This window comes from Lutra lutra, chromosome 5 (assembly GCF_902655055.1).
Source record: "Lutra lutra chromosome 5, mLutLut1.2, whole genome shotgun sequence".
Lineage (NCBI taxonomy): Eukaryota > Metazoa > Chordata > Mammalia > Carnivora > Mustelidae > Lutra > Lutra lutra.
The window spans coordinates 30,984,172-31,000,421 of record NC_062282.1 but is presented as its reverse complement, the minus strand read 5'-3'; the positions used below and the strand labels follow the sequence as shown (position 1 = coordinate 31,000,421).

The 16,250-nt window shown below is 40.7% G+C and overlaps 1 protein-coding gene across 2 annotated transcripts in view; it reads left to right on the top strand.

The window, feature by feature from the left end:
* Window positions 1-16,250, top strand: part of LIFR (LIF receptor subunit alpha) — a 76,576-nt gene that overhangs the window by 21,459 nt on the left and 38,867 nt on the right. For both annotated transcript variants that reach the window (XM_047729083.1, XM_047729082.1), the window contains exons 2-5: window positions 1,640-1,800; window positions 3,643-3,757; window positions 6,481-6,620; window positions 12,556-12,719. In XM_047729083.1, the coding sequence (XP_047585039.1) occupies window positions 1,659-1,800; window positions 3,643-3,757; window positions 6,481-6,620; window positions 12,556-12,719 (561 nt within the window). In that variant the 5' untranslated portion in view covers window positions 1,640-1,658. The remainder of the gene's footprint in view (window positions 1-1,639; window positions 1,801-3,642; window positions 3,758-6,480; window positions 6,621-12,555; window positions 12,720-16,250) is intronic.

Below are 16,250 nucleotides of genomic sequence, written 5' to 3'. Positions count from 1 at the left end.
GGTTTGCCTCCCTCTCTGTTTTTATCTTACTTGATTTTTCTTTTCCTTACTCTGTGCTAATGTGTCTTATTTCTTAAATTCCACATAGTGAATGAAGCCATATGGTATTTGTCTTTCTCTGCCTGACTTATTTTGCTTAGCATTATACCCTCTAGTTCAGGGGTTGTTGGCAGGAATGCAAACTGGTATAGTCACTCTGGAAAACAGCATGGAGGTTCCTCAGAAAGTTAAAAATAGAGTTTCCCTATGACACAGCAATTGTACTACTAGGTATTTATCCAAATGATACAAAAATAGTAATTTGAAGGGGCACATGCTACCCCAGTGTTTACAGCAGCAATGTCCACAGTAGTCAAAAACATGTATAGAGGTCAGATGTCCAGTCCATGTTCTTAAATCACCACACTGTCCTGCCTCTAGCACAGTGGGAAGACCCTCCCATCTCTAGAACAGATGCTGAATCTGACTGTCTCTTCCATGTCTGCTCTTAGAACCCTAGTCCTCATCACTGGTGGTCTCACCTGGCTCTGGTTTCCCTACCTCTATTCTTCCCCTGGAGTCCACCTCCATGTAGCAGCTAGAGAAATCTTCCCAAAGTGCAGATCAGATCATGGATTTCCCCCTGATGACAACAACAGTGGAGGGGTCCCTGGGTGGCTCATTCGTTAAGCGTCTGCCTTCAGCTCAGGGCATGATCCCAGGGTTCTGGGATTGAGCCCCGCATAAGGCTCCCTGCTCAGCAGGAACCTGCTTCTCTCTCTTCCGCTCCCTCTCCTTGTATTCCCTCTCTCACTGTCTCTGTCTGTCAAATAAATAAATAAAATCTTAAAAAAAAAATCTTAAATTTCTTAGTTGTTTATGTATATGTATTTCCCAGCTAGATTCCAGGCTCCCTGAGGGCTGGGACTTTGGTTCAGTGTGAACCTCCAGTGAGGTTCACACTTGGTAGTCTGTCTCTGGTCATTTGCTGACAAGTGTCCTTCAAGCTCTTAGGCTGAACAGCTCCTGCCTACATGGCATCCCTTCCCCCATGGCACACTGGCTTCAGTCCCTGCTCGTCTGTAGGAGTGGACATATCTTGTCTACCAGTGGTCCCTTTCCCATTATAGTTGTAATATTTGTTACATCCTAGTCATTTGTGTGTATTGGGCACTGTTTTGGCCACATCTGTGAACTCCCTATACTGTTATTTAACCTGATTTTTTCTTATATGCAATAGAAACTTCACATCATAGTGTAAATGAAAAGAAAGATACTACTTGTCATAAGTGACTATATTAATTGAACTTAAAAATGTCATTCCATATATAATTGAAAATCGTCAAAACTTCAGTTTCATGTACTGCTTTTCTACAGTGTAGTAGTAGTATTGGAATGGAGAGTTGAGAAATACATTGTCTGGTTATAATTTTGCACTTGAAGCCTGCCATTTGAAAACTGACCCTGTGATGGATCACAGAAGCTACAGCTGTGTTTGATTATTGACATCTCTCAAAGCCAAGGCAGCTTGAGTCTAGTTAGTCTGCAAAGTTACTAACGTACAGTACATGTCAGTATCCGTCAGCATCTACTCTGTGTGGTGCTGTGCGCAGCCCAAGAGGTGTGTCTGCAGCATTTTGAAATTCTTCTCCTCATCCAGGACTGACTGCTTTGCACGGATGATGAACCTTTCCTCACGTTTAAGAAGACCCTCCTGGATGATGGATAGTAAAAGAATGGGGATGACATCACATTTCCAGTGGCTCTTATTAACATTTATTCTCCTATATTTAATGAACCAAGTAAATAGCCAGAAAAAAGGTAAGTGCATCTGAGTCTTAGAGAATGAACTGATTGCAATGCCATTGCTATTTTTTGCCATTATTATTTTGATTATGAGGTGATCTTATGTCTTTATTGACCCCTTCAGGTTTTCTGTGGTTAAAATCCATTTCTCTATTGTCATTTTTTTTCTATGTATTCCTATTCCTTCTCTCTTAAAAAGAGGCTTGTAAAGACGGACCTAAATAGTCTTTCCCCAGAAAAAAAAAATTAAGGTATAATTTACATACAGTACAGTTCACCCTTTTGGGATAAAATTCTGCGACAAATGTGTAGTCATGTGACCACCAGCACAAAATAACAGAACACTCCCCATTCCAGAAAATTCCCCATGCTCCTCTGTACTCAGCTCTTTTTTCCTCCCTGCTTCCAGCCAGCACTGGCCTGCTGTCTGTCTATAATTTTGCTTTTCTGAATGTCATATAAATGAAATCTAAATCTCTTTAATAATATTCAGTTGTATTCATCTTCCTTAAATATATTAAGAATGTTTGTGTAGATGTTATTCCCTAGCTCATTCCTATAAAGAACATTATCATCCTTCTGCCCCTGTATTTAGTTTTTGTGTTATTTCCATAATTAAACAGATAGCCTCTTTTCCCCCGAGATCACTGTTAAATAACTTAAGTATCGTTATGATGATTTCTAATGTGAGTGCTTCTAATGTTTTTGTTTTTGTTTTCTGTCACATATAAGTACCTTTATAATTTATTGCTACCATAAATGTCATGTCAGTCGTGTAAAAATTTAAAAAACCTTTTCAGAGACATTAACAGAGAAGGTCTGAGATGGAATAATGTTTTTTATACTCTGATTACTTTATTTCCTCCTCCTTCTCTCTCCTTCCTTTTTCCTTTTGTTCTCCCTCTTACTTGGTACCACCTCCTTTCTTTTCATTCTAACATGACAAGCTTTTCATTGTGTGGTGCCAGTGTATTCTTTCACAGTATTCTTTCATAGGTATGAATAAATACTATTGGATTATAATAGGATTATAATATTCTGAGTTATAATATTCTGAGTTAACAACTGAGTTACTCTTCAGTTGCTTAGGGTTACACAAAAAAATACTTTTCAGAGACTTGTGTGAGTTCATTACTGTTTAAATATAATATGCTTCATAAACATTTTTAAAGATCTTACTTACTTGAGAGCAAAATGGGAAGAGGGAGAGGCAGACTCCCTGCTGAGCAGAGAGCCTAACCTAGGGCTAGATCCCAGGACTCCAGAGACAAGCCAGGGCGGGGGGGGGGGGGGGGGGGGGGGGGGGGATTCTTAACTGACTGAGCCACCCAGGCACCTCTGCTTCGTAAAAAATTAAAGATTGGCTGTGGGGTTTCTACGAGGTAGCAGTCTGGTAACATGCAGTGGGGCGGCAGTGGCTAGGAGTGCTTAGAAGCTGTATTTGTGGGCATGGGAAACATGTAATTTTTACTTAGAGTTACTTTATTTGCAGGGAGGAATGGGGGCACATGGGGCTGTTGAAGATAAAATTCTTCCAGGCCCTCTTCGGGTCTCATCCTTGACTCCCTCCATTTATCTTAGTGGCTGAAGTTGGGACTTCGATGGAGGCTCAGTCCCTAGGTAGTCTAGTGGTTGGCTCACTTCCTTTGGTTTCCTCTCATTTTTTAATCGACAGCTACAAACAAATAGAAAACTAGTCCATCTGTGACTGCAGGCTCATCCCAGCATGAAGAACATGGGCCCTGTGCAGACACAGGTGCTCATACTCATGGCCGAAGACGGTTTGATATGTTGGCCTTTCATGGTGCAGTTAAATTATTAAGCATGTTGTGTGTGTGTGTGTTTCTCCTTCTCCAGGGGCACCTCGTGATTTGAAGTGTGTAACTAACAATTTGCGAGTGTGGGACTGTTCTTGGAAAGCACCCTCTGGAGCAGGCCACGGTACTGTTTATGAAGTTTGCATTGAGAACAGGTAAGAGAAATGAAGAGCTGTAACCTCAAGGTCTTTAATATTAGAGCATAGAGATTTTATTTTGGAAATTTTTTAATGAAATTTTAAATCTTAGCTCTCTGTTCCCTAAAAAATCTGAATCTTATATCAGTCAGGATGGAAAAAACCCTTCTCCCAGCCGAAACTGGTTGTTGCATTATCTGAATATTAAGTGTAGGACACCCCTCTCATATGCTCTGGATTCTCATCTACCGTAGGGAAGTTTTACTAGTCTGTCCCAAACCATCGGTCTAGATCAGGTGGGTTCTTGTTCTGACTCTGCCCAACAGAAAATGTTCGGTCTGGAGTAGGCAGTTCAAGGCTGGCACCGTTGTGGATGAGAGACCCAGGTCCCTCTTTATCGTGCTGCTGTGCAGCTTTAGCATGCGATCTCCTGGTTCAAGGATGCTTGAGGAGTGGCTGTCCTGTCTGCATTCCAGAAAGCAGTGCGGAAAAGGATGCTTTTCTTTAAGGAGACCTCTAAGGAGTCCCACACACCTCTGCTTACATCTCATTGGCAGAATGTAGTCACATGATGAAGCCTATTTGCATAAGAGGCGGGGCAATGTGCCTGCATAAACCTTGAGTTCATGTTACTAAGGGAAAGGGGAAAGGACGTTAGGAGGCCAGCTGACTGGTTCTGTCACCCCACCTTCCCCTCTCAGGTAATCTTGGAGAGGGCCAGGAGCTCTGAAGCCTAGAGATGAGGCATTTGGGCTCTCTGCAAATGGGAATATTCTTTTCCCTTTCCCCGATGCTAGCGGGACTCTGAATGGTTCAGCAACATCAGTGTTGTTCAGCAGGGCAGCTCCAAGTCCCGTTTTGCGGATGGGTGGCCCTTATGTAAATGGTCCTAAGTGTGCATTTAAATATTACTCAGGTGTTGTCTTCCCATTTGGTATCGGTTCAGTGAGCGTGAGTCTAAGCTTTGTGGTATATTTGTCAACCAGGAGGAGTTAGTTATGTTGTAAAAGTAGCCCTAAAGTCTTATTTCCTTATTTTCTGCTGTGAAAATAAAGGATTATTTCCTGCTTGTGTTCAGTGTCCTTCTTGGGTCGGCTGGCATCTCTGCCCCCAGGCTCTCCTTGGGAACCCCAAACCAGTAGGGGGTCCCTCACCCTCCAGTGCATGGAGACAGGAGTAGAGGGAGCACAGCCTATGCTGGCTTCCAGAGCGTCCTTCTGGAAGGGACAGATAGGACTTTCACTCACATGTCTCTGCAAATAAAGCCCTACCACCTGCCTTGCTTTTAAGGAGTTGGAAGTATAGCCCTGCTGTGAATCCAGAAGGGGAGAACCTGAAAAATTTGGTAAATAGCATGAATGGCTACCTTAGGCCACAGAGAGAGGAAGCTGTTCTGGCTCTCCAGGAGTTCACAAGAAACAAATCACTGTGGGCACTGATGGAAATTATAGGTGAAGGGCACGTTGACTGAGCGGTGTGGGCCTTCAGAGAGGCTGTCCAAAGTGTGATTGTGGAGTGTGAAGACCTAGTTTCTCAGAAAAAGGACAAAAAGCCTGAAAGAACATAATGTATGAAATAGCATGATTTAGTGAATTCCAGGGCTTTTGTGTTATTGGCAGCTAAGGAAGCCTCCTTCTTTGAGCGTACAGGAGGGGAGCTGCCCTGGTTAAGTCGGGACTCCTGAGTAAAGAACGTGAAGAGGTCTGTGTGGGGTGCTGGGCAGGGTCACCCAAGACACCAGAGTCCCTCTTCTTGAACTCAGATTTATATGGGACATTAGAAATGTGGATTTAAAAAAAAAAACCAACATATATATATGGATGAATAGCCATAAAAATAATGTAAATGTGAATGTAAAAGACCATGGAACCAAGGAGGGGAAAAAAACAACTTTCGCTGAAGGGATAATGGGTGGGGAACTGGCAGAGTTTTGAAAGCAGAGTGGAAGAGAAGGTGTTGTTCCCATTGAAACTTGGGCCAGAACAGAAAGCAGCCGACAGACTGAGGTGTGTGTCTGAGAGGCCACAAGCAGCCAGTTTCGTGCCTGTCCCCAGTACCTGTGGAGCACCTGGGCACACTTGTATGTGTGACCAGTACCTGGTCGCCTGGGTGGCTCAGTGGGTTAAGCGTCTGCCTTCGGCTCAGGTCACAATCTCAGGGACCTGGGATGGAGCCCCTCATCGGGCTCACTGCTCAGGGTGACTCTGCTTCCCCCTCTTCCTCTGTGTTCTCTCTCACTTTCAGTCTCTCTCAGATATTAATAAATAAAATCTTTAGGGAAAAAAAAAGATAAAAGAATTCAGCGCAGTGCCTTTGTGCTTAGCATTGCAGTGCTTTATAAAATGGGCAGAAATTAACTCTTCTCAGGAGCACCTGAGACCGCATGATGGTCTTGTATAGAAGTGCAGGGCTGTAGTGGGGCGGGCATGTGCGGCGCTAGGTAAGGCTGCAGAGGGAAGGTTGGGGAAGTATGAAGGGCATGACAAAATCCCGAGTTTCTTGAAATAATCATCCCTGCTTATCACTCGGCTTTCTGGTATAGTCTGGTTATTCATCCTCCACATTGATGGACTTATATTGACCTCCCCTTTTTCCGTCTTAAAAGGCAGTATAACCTATTGTGTTTTTGTACGAAAGAACAAAGTATTTTCCAGCACATTTTCGTTAGTCGTGTTTCTGTGAAAATTGCACTGTTGGTTTTATCCACTAATTAAAATTGGATTTTTTTTTTCCTATTGCAGGTCTCATTCTTGTTATCAGTCAGAGAAGACAAATACTAAGATCCCTGCTCTTCCACCTGGTGATCATGAAATAACAATAAACCGTCTGTATGATTTTGGAAATCTTATAAGTAAATTCACACTAAATGAAAAAAATGTTTGTAAGTATTTGAAAAGAAAATTGACTTGAAAATAACTTGGCACGGGTTCTCCTGGGTGGCTCAGTGGGTTAAGCGTCTGCCTTCGGCTCAGGTCACAATCTCAGGGACCTGGGATGGAGCCCCTCATCTGGCTCACTGCTCGTGGTGACTCTATTTCCCCCTCTTCCTTTGTGTTCTCTCTTGCTTTCAGTCTCTCTCAGATATTAATAAATAAAATCTTTAGGGAAAAAAAAGATAAAAGAACTCAGCACAGTGCCTTTGTGCTTAGCATTGCAGTGCTTTATAAAATGGGCAGAAATTTACTCTTCTTTTGAATTTCACTTGTTAGACTAATACTTGCTTTTCCCCAGCAACCATAGTGTGGCTTCTAGAGCACAGCCAAGATTGGGAAGGAAGCAGACTGTCGTCTAGTCAATCAGAGTAGATGTCACAGAGTTCACGATCCTTTCCACATTTGGCTACTTTCTCGTCACCTGTTCGCCTCATTGATTTCTGCATACCTTACAGAATTTTTCAGGTGTCCCCTGCTGTAGGAAGTAGTCTTTGACCCTGCCCTCCCAGAGGAGACCCTGTTCCTTTCTTAACATTCCCTTGGGCAATGTGTCTTCTCCTTTGTGGCATTTTCTCACAGTTGCATTACTAACATATTATGTGATAAGGCACTTAAGTGGTCACTTCTGCAAGAGAATAGGTTCAGTAGGACAGGAAGTTTCTCTTCTACACCTAGCGCCTAGCCACTGACTTATATGTGACAAGGCATCTTTTACAGAGGTGTTGATTCAGTGCCTATGACCTAGGTAACAGGCTGAGTGGAGTCATGAACTAGACCCAGGCTGATGGAGATGGAGATTTGGCTACACAGTGAGACCTTAGAAACCCCAGGAGCCTTGACTCTCCCTGGTGGGGGAGGTGGGTTTATTCTCTCCTGACAACTATCATGGCACGGCATAAGGACATTATAATGAGACTTACAAGGATGACTTACTTTGAAACAGGAGAAAAAATATAATTAACTTGGTGACCTGTCCAATTTCATGGATAAGATGCCTGTTTGGAGTGGTCTGTGTCTGAGATAGAACAGATTCTGAAAGGATAATAACAAAGCAAGCTTTCCAGGAACTTCGCATCTGTCTCACTGCCTTTCAAGATAAAGAGAGAGGAGCCATGTTGGTTATTTTCTTTCTACAGCTGAATGTGCGATCCATGTGAGAATGTTTTGTGCAGGTCAGCCATGATCTCAATACCCACAGAGCAATACTGTTAAAACACTTAAATATATTCTTTTTGCATGTACATATAAACAGTAAGGTTTATATTACTTTATAACCTGCTTAACAGAAGACACAGATTTTTCAGTTTGTTATCTAAATTTGTATTATTTTTATAGGCTGCATAGTATCCCATTGAATGCCATAATAATGTTACGTGATTGATAATTAACATTGAGATTTTTATTTCCGGTTTTTCAGTATTATAACCAATGCTTTAATGAGCATGTTTTGCACATGTATGTTTCTGATTTGTGTGATGATTTCATTAGGCTAAATTCCTAAAATTGGGAATCCCCTTGTTAGAACTTTTGATACCCATTGCCAGTTGTTTTCTAAAATTTTGGAGTCTCTTTGCATTTCCACAAACATCCTATTAGAGGGACACCCTATTCTTTACTTCTTGCCAAGACTGGGTGTTGTCCATTTCTCTTAGTTTTGCCATTTCAGTCTGATGGCCCCCCAGTTATAGCACTTTGTTTTTGCAGATTGTTTTGCGATTACTTATTTTTAAAAAGTTACCAGTCGTTTTTATTCTTTTCTGGTCTATATCCTTTCTCAGTTTTATCCTGTGTTGAACCTCGGCCTTTCCCTCATTGGTTCACAAGAGCTCTCTATATTATGGTTATTAATTCTATCATATTTGCTACAAATAATTTTCTGAGTTTAAAATTTAAACTTCATGGTTTTCACTTTTATATAAATAGAATCTTCCACTCTTTTTCTTCGAGCTTTTGGTTTTGTTACCATGCTCAATTTAAATCTTTTACCCATCTGGAATTATTTTGTAGTACGGTATAAGGAATCTAACTTAATTTTATTCCAGGTTTTTAAAAAATTCCCCAGGACTCTGAGAGCCAGTTTGTGTTGTCTGATTTTTCAAGAGGTGAGGAGAAGGTTCTGGCAGGGAAGTTACTTGAAGATGATAGTGTTTGACAGAAAGAATTAGAAGGACAAATCAAGACAGATGCTAGATGACTTAATAGATGAGTAGTTCCTTGTGTTTTTTACAAAATTATGTAATTTGTTGATAGCAGTTTTAATACTATTGAGTCTGATTCTGATTAGAATATTAGATTAACAGTATCCAAGTAATAAGATATCACTATTACTATTATGATAATACTGATAAGAAAATTGAAAAGCAACTAGATAAATATAAAAGGGAGGTGGATGCATCAGCAGATCTTCGAGTACCTTCTGTGTTGGGGAGAAGCTAGGAAAGGGTACTGTACCTGTACGTTAGAGGATCTGGGTTTTCTGGCAGTTCGCTACTGAAGAAAAGTATGAGAAATTAATGTTTTCTCCAGATGCTGTCAACACCATGCATATAAAGCAAAGTATTTAATATACGCACATATACGTAATACGCTTCTAATTGACAAGGGCAAACACAAAAATAAGTCTTCGTAAGACTTAAGTGTTTAAGTTTCTTAAAATAACCTGAAAATATGGATCTGGCTGAGACAAAATCATAATGTGGATCCTATAAATGAGCTGGGAAAGCTCCCATCTTCTGATGTTTAAGCAGAGCATGGAGGTTATGGGTAAAGATGTACCAGCCTTAAAAAATAAACAAACACAAGTGATTAGACTTATCTCCCAGCTGAAAAGTTCCTATCTTCTAGAAAGCAAGTTAATACTGTCCTCAAGTGTCTATTTTAGCTAGAAAGAAATGCAAATAATAGTTCATGCGATCTTAGAGAAACTTCCCATTTTATTGTGAGGAAGTGTACTATGAAGTAGTGGAAAATGTGTGTTTGTGTGTAATCCTTTCATTTGTGTAATTGTGATTGTTACTGTCTTTTACCTTAAATATTGGCTATGACTTGTGTTTTAAAGAAGAGCCCACTTCTGTTGAGATAAAATGTAAATTACGTGTACTTTCCAGGGAGGGAGCATTTAATAATAGATGAATATTGCCTTCATGTAAGTGCTCCCGTACTTGTAAGTGCTCAAAACATAATTTTGAAGTTTTTATATCATGACAGCCTGAAGCATTTGAGAGAACTGTGTTCTTCAAAGCCTCTGCTCCGTGGTCACACTGGCACCTTCAGCTTTCCCTCTCCTGGCACCAAGACAGCTTCTTGATCCTCCTTTTGTTCCTTCTGGTTTTTGTTTTGTTTTGTTTTGTTTAAGTTTTTATTTTAATTCCAGTTAGTTAACATGCAGCATTTGTTACACGAGTTTCTGGTGTGTGATGCAGTGGCCCCTCCCACTTGAAATCTGTCCTGTTGAGGCATCCCCGACTGTCCTTCTGTAGCTATAGAGCCATTGACTTTGCTGTATGGTGCTTAGGTTTTGAAGCCACAGGTCCGATTTCCTGTGCAGTTGTAAGTATTTTATACAGATCCAGTGTAGAGTGCCGTGGTCAGCACATCTTAGTTAAATTTATGAAGAACCTTTTTTTTTTTTTTTTTAAGATTTTATTTATTTTTCAGAGAGAGAGCACAAGCGGGCAGAGACAGGCAGGCTCCCTGCTGAGCAAGGAGTCAGACACGGGTTCCGTGTGTGTGTGTGTGTGTGTGTGTGTGTGTGTGTAAATATATGTAAATAAGTAAATACAAATTTATATATATATATTATAGATACATATATTTTAGGACCCTGGGATCATGACTTGAGCCAAAGGCAGTGGCTTAACCGACTGAGCCACCCAGGTGTCCCAAGAACTTATTTTTAAATTCCAAGACTAATTTATGTTGGTTTGCTCTGCCATTTTTGTTGCTTAGCACACTCAGCCAGCCCAGCTCTATGAGTCCTGCAGTCTGGGCTTGCCAGGACTCCTCTGAGCTGCCCTTGTGCTGCACAGGGCGGTGCTGGGGTAGGGGTGGCCCAGGGGTGCACGTCTCTGGACATCTCTGGTTCACTTACTGGGATTGGAAGAGTCAGAACGTGGAAAACAGAGTCCCCGCGTTGTCTGCCTGTCATACCACAAAGCCTGCGTCTCATACAATGGAACAGGGTCACACCTTACATGTTTTTCATTGATCTGAACTATTGGAGTAATTTACCCTTCCCCTGTAGATAGGGAGACTTGGAGATTTTAAAGAATACTTTACTTTCTCTGCCCTTTTTTTTTTTTTTTAATTTACCATTTTCTGTCTGAGCTACTGTATCCTTGAGCATGTTTTTTTTGTTGTTTGTTTGTTTTCTTTACCTTTTGTATTTCCCATCAATGACCATACCCTCCCCAATGCTGGTGGCCTTTTCTCACTCTTCCTCTCTGATTTGGCCTAAATGACAATCCATTTCTTTTAGTCTCAGCCGTGCTGGGTCTTCTCTGGTTTCCTTCTGCTTCTCAGGATTCTTACTGGGGTTCTCTGGTGCCTCGAAGGTGTGACTGTTGGTAGCTCTCCGCTCTCAGGCAAGCTTTGGCCCCTTTAAGTCCTGAGTTCAAGTCTGTCAGTTGCAGTCTTCAGCTGCACTCAGAGAGTTCCTCTTGAGTCTGTCCATGGTGTTGATGGGCCCCATTCTCCCTCGCTGTCGGCAGACCCCTCCACTCACTAAACCTCTCTCTGTCCCTCCCTGACACTTGGTCACCCATAGCCTGTCTCTATTATTTCTTCACAATGTCTGTGATTCCTTTGCCTGCTTTCTAGGGTGGAAACTTGAGGAAATCTTAGATGTTTCCCTTTCTTACTATACTAATCCTTCATTTCTTTGATCTAGTCATTTCTTTGAAATGCCCATCAGAGTTGTTTTCCTTTTCCCTATCCCTCATGAACATGACAATGCTTCATGATCTCTGTCCTTGCTGCTTTGGTCAGCCTTTCCCCAGTGGTCTCCAACTTAACCACCTTATCTCTCAGCCCCCTGCACTGCACTGCATGCCAACAGCTCACCTAGCCTTTCTGGAGGACTTTCTTACCCTGTGGAGTATTGCCCACATCTGCACAGTACCCTGTTGGCTCCCCCAGTCAGTGGCTTGGTCATTTCTATGGTCTTGCTGCAGTTCACAGCTCCCTAAACCAGTAATGGCTCATAGCATCCCAAAGTGGGTCACTTCCGCCAGCATCAGGGGCTCTGACACCACCAGGTGAGTGGGAAGGCTGCAGAAAAAAAACAGACAGAAAGCTCTATGAGAACAGGCTTTCCATATTCTGTCATTTTCTTAGGCCTAAGGCACAGTCATACAGAGGAAGCTCCTTTACTTCTCTCTGGTGTTGCCTCCTTAACAGATTCCAGACTGATGACACTAGAGTTTTGTGGGAATGTGGTGGTTATTTGTATTAGAAGACATACTAGGATTTGATAATTTTCTCAGATTTGACAGTTGAATCATTGGGAACTGCTTATGCAAATAAATATGTATATTCACTTTTTTCAGCATGCTTTGAGAATTTGCCCCCCCCCCCCCCCCGCCCCGAGAGCATGAACAGGGCAGAGGGAGAGGTGGAAGGAGACAGAATCTTAAGCAGGCTTCATGACCAGCATAGAGCTGGATGTGGGGCTCAGTCTCACAACCCTGTCACAACCTGAGTCACAATCAAGGGTCGCATGCTTAACCACCTCTGCCACCCAGGTGCCCCAGGAGTTTGTGTTTTGTTCTTGATCCTTTTTGGTCAAGAAGGAATGGAGTTTAAAAGTAGTTGATTAATGGAATTACAATATGAAAAATAATTACTTATTTTACTAAGTCGTGTTTTTTGTTTTCTTTTTTGAAGCTTTAATTCCGGACACTCCAGAGATCTTGAATTTGTCTGCTGATTTCTCAACTTCCACATTACACCTAAAGTGGAATGACAGGGGTTCTGTTTTTCCACATCACTTAAATGTCATCTGGGAAATTAAAATTCTACGTAAAGAAAATAAGGAAGTCGTAAAATTAGTAAGTTTAAACCAAAATAGATTTTTTTTCCTGTGACATTAAAGAAGCCAAGTAATTTTTAAAAGATTTTAAGGTGTTATCAGTGAACTCTTACATTGTTAAGGATATAGATCAGATATCCTTTCAGGTTCATTAAAAACTATGTGCTATTACTCAAATCACATACTAAAATAATGTATAACTTAAAATAACATATAACATTAATTATAGTAAATTTAGGAAATTAAGGGAGGAATAATCCATGATTCTACCACTTGACCACAGTAAATGTTATTTTTGTGTTTCTGTCCAGCTTTTTTATGTGCATGTTTTTACGTAAATGAAATAAATGTATACATAAAATGTACTATTTAATTTTGGCTAATACTATAAACATAAAAGTGTTTGAAACATAGTTATAGTAATTGTTGAGAAATTTTAAGGTTGAATTTATCTGAATCTGAAATAACGGTTTTACATTTAATAATACATACTTTTTTTTCCCCTCTTTTTAAAATTTTGTTGGTAAATGGTTTCCTTATATAATCTATCTTTAGTTTCCTCTTAATCTGAAGCAGAATGAGGAATAATAGTGAAAAGTTTTGACAGTGGGTGTGTGGGAATTCCCTCTTTTGTCCTTTCTTCCTCAGTGGATTTGAATGTGCTTAGTTATAGATTAAAGACTTAGAAGACTAGCTCATATTTTACATTATTTGCCTAAGTACATAGATAAGCTAGATTGTAAAGATAAAGAATTACTCTCTAGTTCATGGTGCTTGTCATGGTGTTCCTTTCTGACTCTGTGTGTATTAGCTTCCTAAGTTAGCGGCGGCCATAGCTGTAGCTTTGGGCGTTGGCGCGTCCGCGTTACTGCTGACAGTGCTCTAAATGCTCCGTGTGTGGTTCTCTGCATCCTCACCACGGACCCCTGAGGGAGGCACCATCAGCATCACCTCCATTTTCGAGATGAAGCTGCAGAGAAGCAGGAAGACAGGAAGTAGTGGAGCCAGGACCCAGAGTTACAGTCTGTGCTCTTTCTTAACCACTGCAGTTTCTGTTACAAAATAGATATGTTTATTTTTGTGTTAAGATACCTTTCCTTCCTTTGCACCTGTGCTAATTGATGTATACTTCAAGACTTGAATCAAATCCTACCCCTCATTTTAAAGCCCATCCTAATTACCTCAGCCTAAAATGCTCTTTCTTTTCTTGAGTTGTAATGGCAGTTCTTTCCTGTCAGCTTAATTTGCAAGTAGCTTTGATAGAGCTCTACCTTGTTGTCTTGAAACTATTGCTTATCTAAAATTGGACCGTGTAACTCTTTATGATGGCTGACATTTTGTGCTGGGTGAGTTACCTATTATTGGCTTTGGGTAACTTCCCAAAACCTCCTTTTTCTCATTTGTAAAATGGTGCCAAGTATCTACCTCAGTAAATGATAACGGTACCTGTAAAGCTGCTGAATGCCTACTAGTTGTCAGTATTTCCTTTGGGGGCTACTCTTTGAAGTGTAAGTGAAATCCAGCGTAAGGGAATGGAATTTCGTTTTCAGGGTCCTTTAACTCATTGCCACAAGATGCATCACAAGATGGCAATGGAAGAGTAGGATCCGATCTTTGAAGAAAAATCTTTGTGCTGGGAAATACAGCCAAAAGGCCAGAGAAACAGATAGACCAAATGAATTTTTAAAAAGTAAAACGTGAGAGGGCAAGTAATGCAGATCTGTAGTAAAATGTGACCTTTCTTTTTATATGTTATCGATATAATTTGAGGCAGAGCTGCTTATGCCTTGTCACTTCGATACTATTTTTGTGGTTGTGTAAGAATAAAGAATACTGTACATTGGTGTTTCAATTAGAACATGATGGTTTCTGCCAAGAGCAGAAACTATGGGTGCTATGGGCACCAGGGTGGTTGTGATACCTGGGATCTCTGCCGCACCTCCAGCCCCTCCCATTTTACTTTTCCAGTAAACAGCAGGTTTCAGTTCTTCTAGCTGATTCTTCTGTGACATATTTCTGGTGTCCGGGTAGCATGCTTATGTTGTTCTTCCTTAATTTTTCTTTATAGTTTTGAACAATGTTTTATTTTAACAGTCGGAGATGAGAATTTCGTCCTGTCACCTCCTAGCCTGGGAGCACACATGTGCATGCTGGAGTGCTCACTCGCTCTCTGTCCCTGTCTCTCTCTCTGTCCCTGTCTCTCTCTCGCATTTCCCATCCTTTTTCCAGTATTGTTCTATTACACTGTGGTAATGTGTGGCAGACAGGCATTCATTATTTGTGTTACGGTTATATAAACACTATCCACAGCTAAACCAAGCAGCATATACTACTATTTTCCTTTTCAGAAATCCAACTTCTTGTCATGTCTTGTATTTTCAGTTTAATTTTTGTGCCCCATTAATTTAATCCTTTGTAATCTCCTGCTGAAGTGTTCAGACACACTAGTATTTTATCAGCTGTATGTTTGTGAATAGCTTTCTTGAAGGCCTTCTGACTTACTTCTCAACCCTGCTTACATAGGGTTCACACAGGTACAGTGTTCGTGTAGCAGGAGTGTGGTAGAAAGCTGAGGACCCTTGTGGCCAGAGGTTTCTCAGGAGCTGCAGCACCTAGGTATACTCACAAGTCATTTAGGATAAACCTCTGTGGGTTTTTTGGGCACATTTCTTAGGAAGTTGTTGTCCAAGGGATCTCCATCATCATCTAGGGGATTCCTTTTACCTTTTCTTGCAATGGGTCCCCCTTTTTTATAACCCACTGAGCCACCCAGGTGCCCTGTCTTGTAGTGGATCCCCTTTTTAAAAAACTTTTTCCTCTTCCTCATTTTGGTGGAAGCATATATTCTAGTAGGTATTTGCTACGTATTGTCGATACTATCTGCTGTCTTTAATGGTAGCTTGCAGATACACTATTTTTTAAATTTAAATTGGTTGCCAGCAAAATTTTTAAGACTGTCGATTACAAATCTTGAGAAGATCCAGAAGAATTGGAACTTTCATACATTTCTGATGGGAGTGTAAAATACTGCCTGAAGAATTAATTAAGACATGACATTTCTGAAAGTGTTTATTTTGCACTCACTCATGATTTCTACTTTAGCTGGGTATAGAATTGTAGGTTAGGGGATTTTCTCAAGATTTGGAAGACACTGTTCCATTTGTTTCTTCTTGTGGATCTATCTTTTTTTGTTGTACTAGACAGTCATTGGGTCCCTTTCAGTCTGAAAACACATGTTTCTCAGCTTGGGGAATCTCCTTATTGTAGGTCTTATGGCTTTGATTCCTTCATAACTGTTTTCTCCTCTTTTTTTTTTTTTTTTCCTTAGAAACTCTTTTCTTCAGAAATTGGACCTTCTAGGCTGGTCCTCTAATGTTCTTAATTGTTTCCACGTTCCATCTGTAATGTTATTTTGCTCTGTTTTCTTAACAGTTTTCTTAAACATTATCTTGAATTCCTGCTATTGAATTTTTCATATTTTTTATTAATAATTTTTTTTTAATGTACACGAGATCCCGTTTGTCTCTTCTTTTTGTTCATTTTATGGATG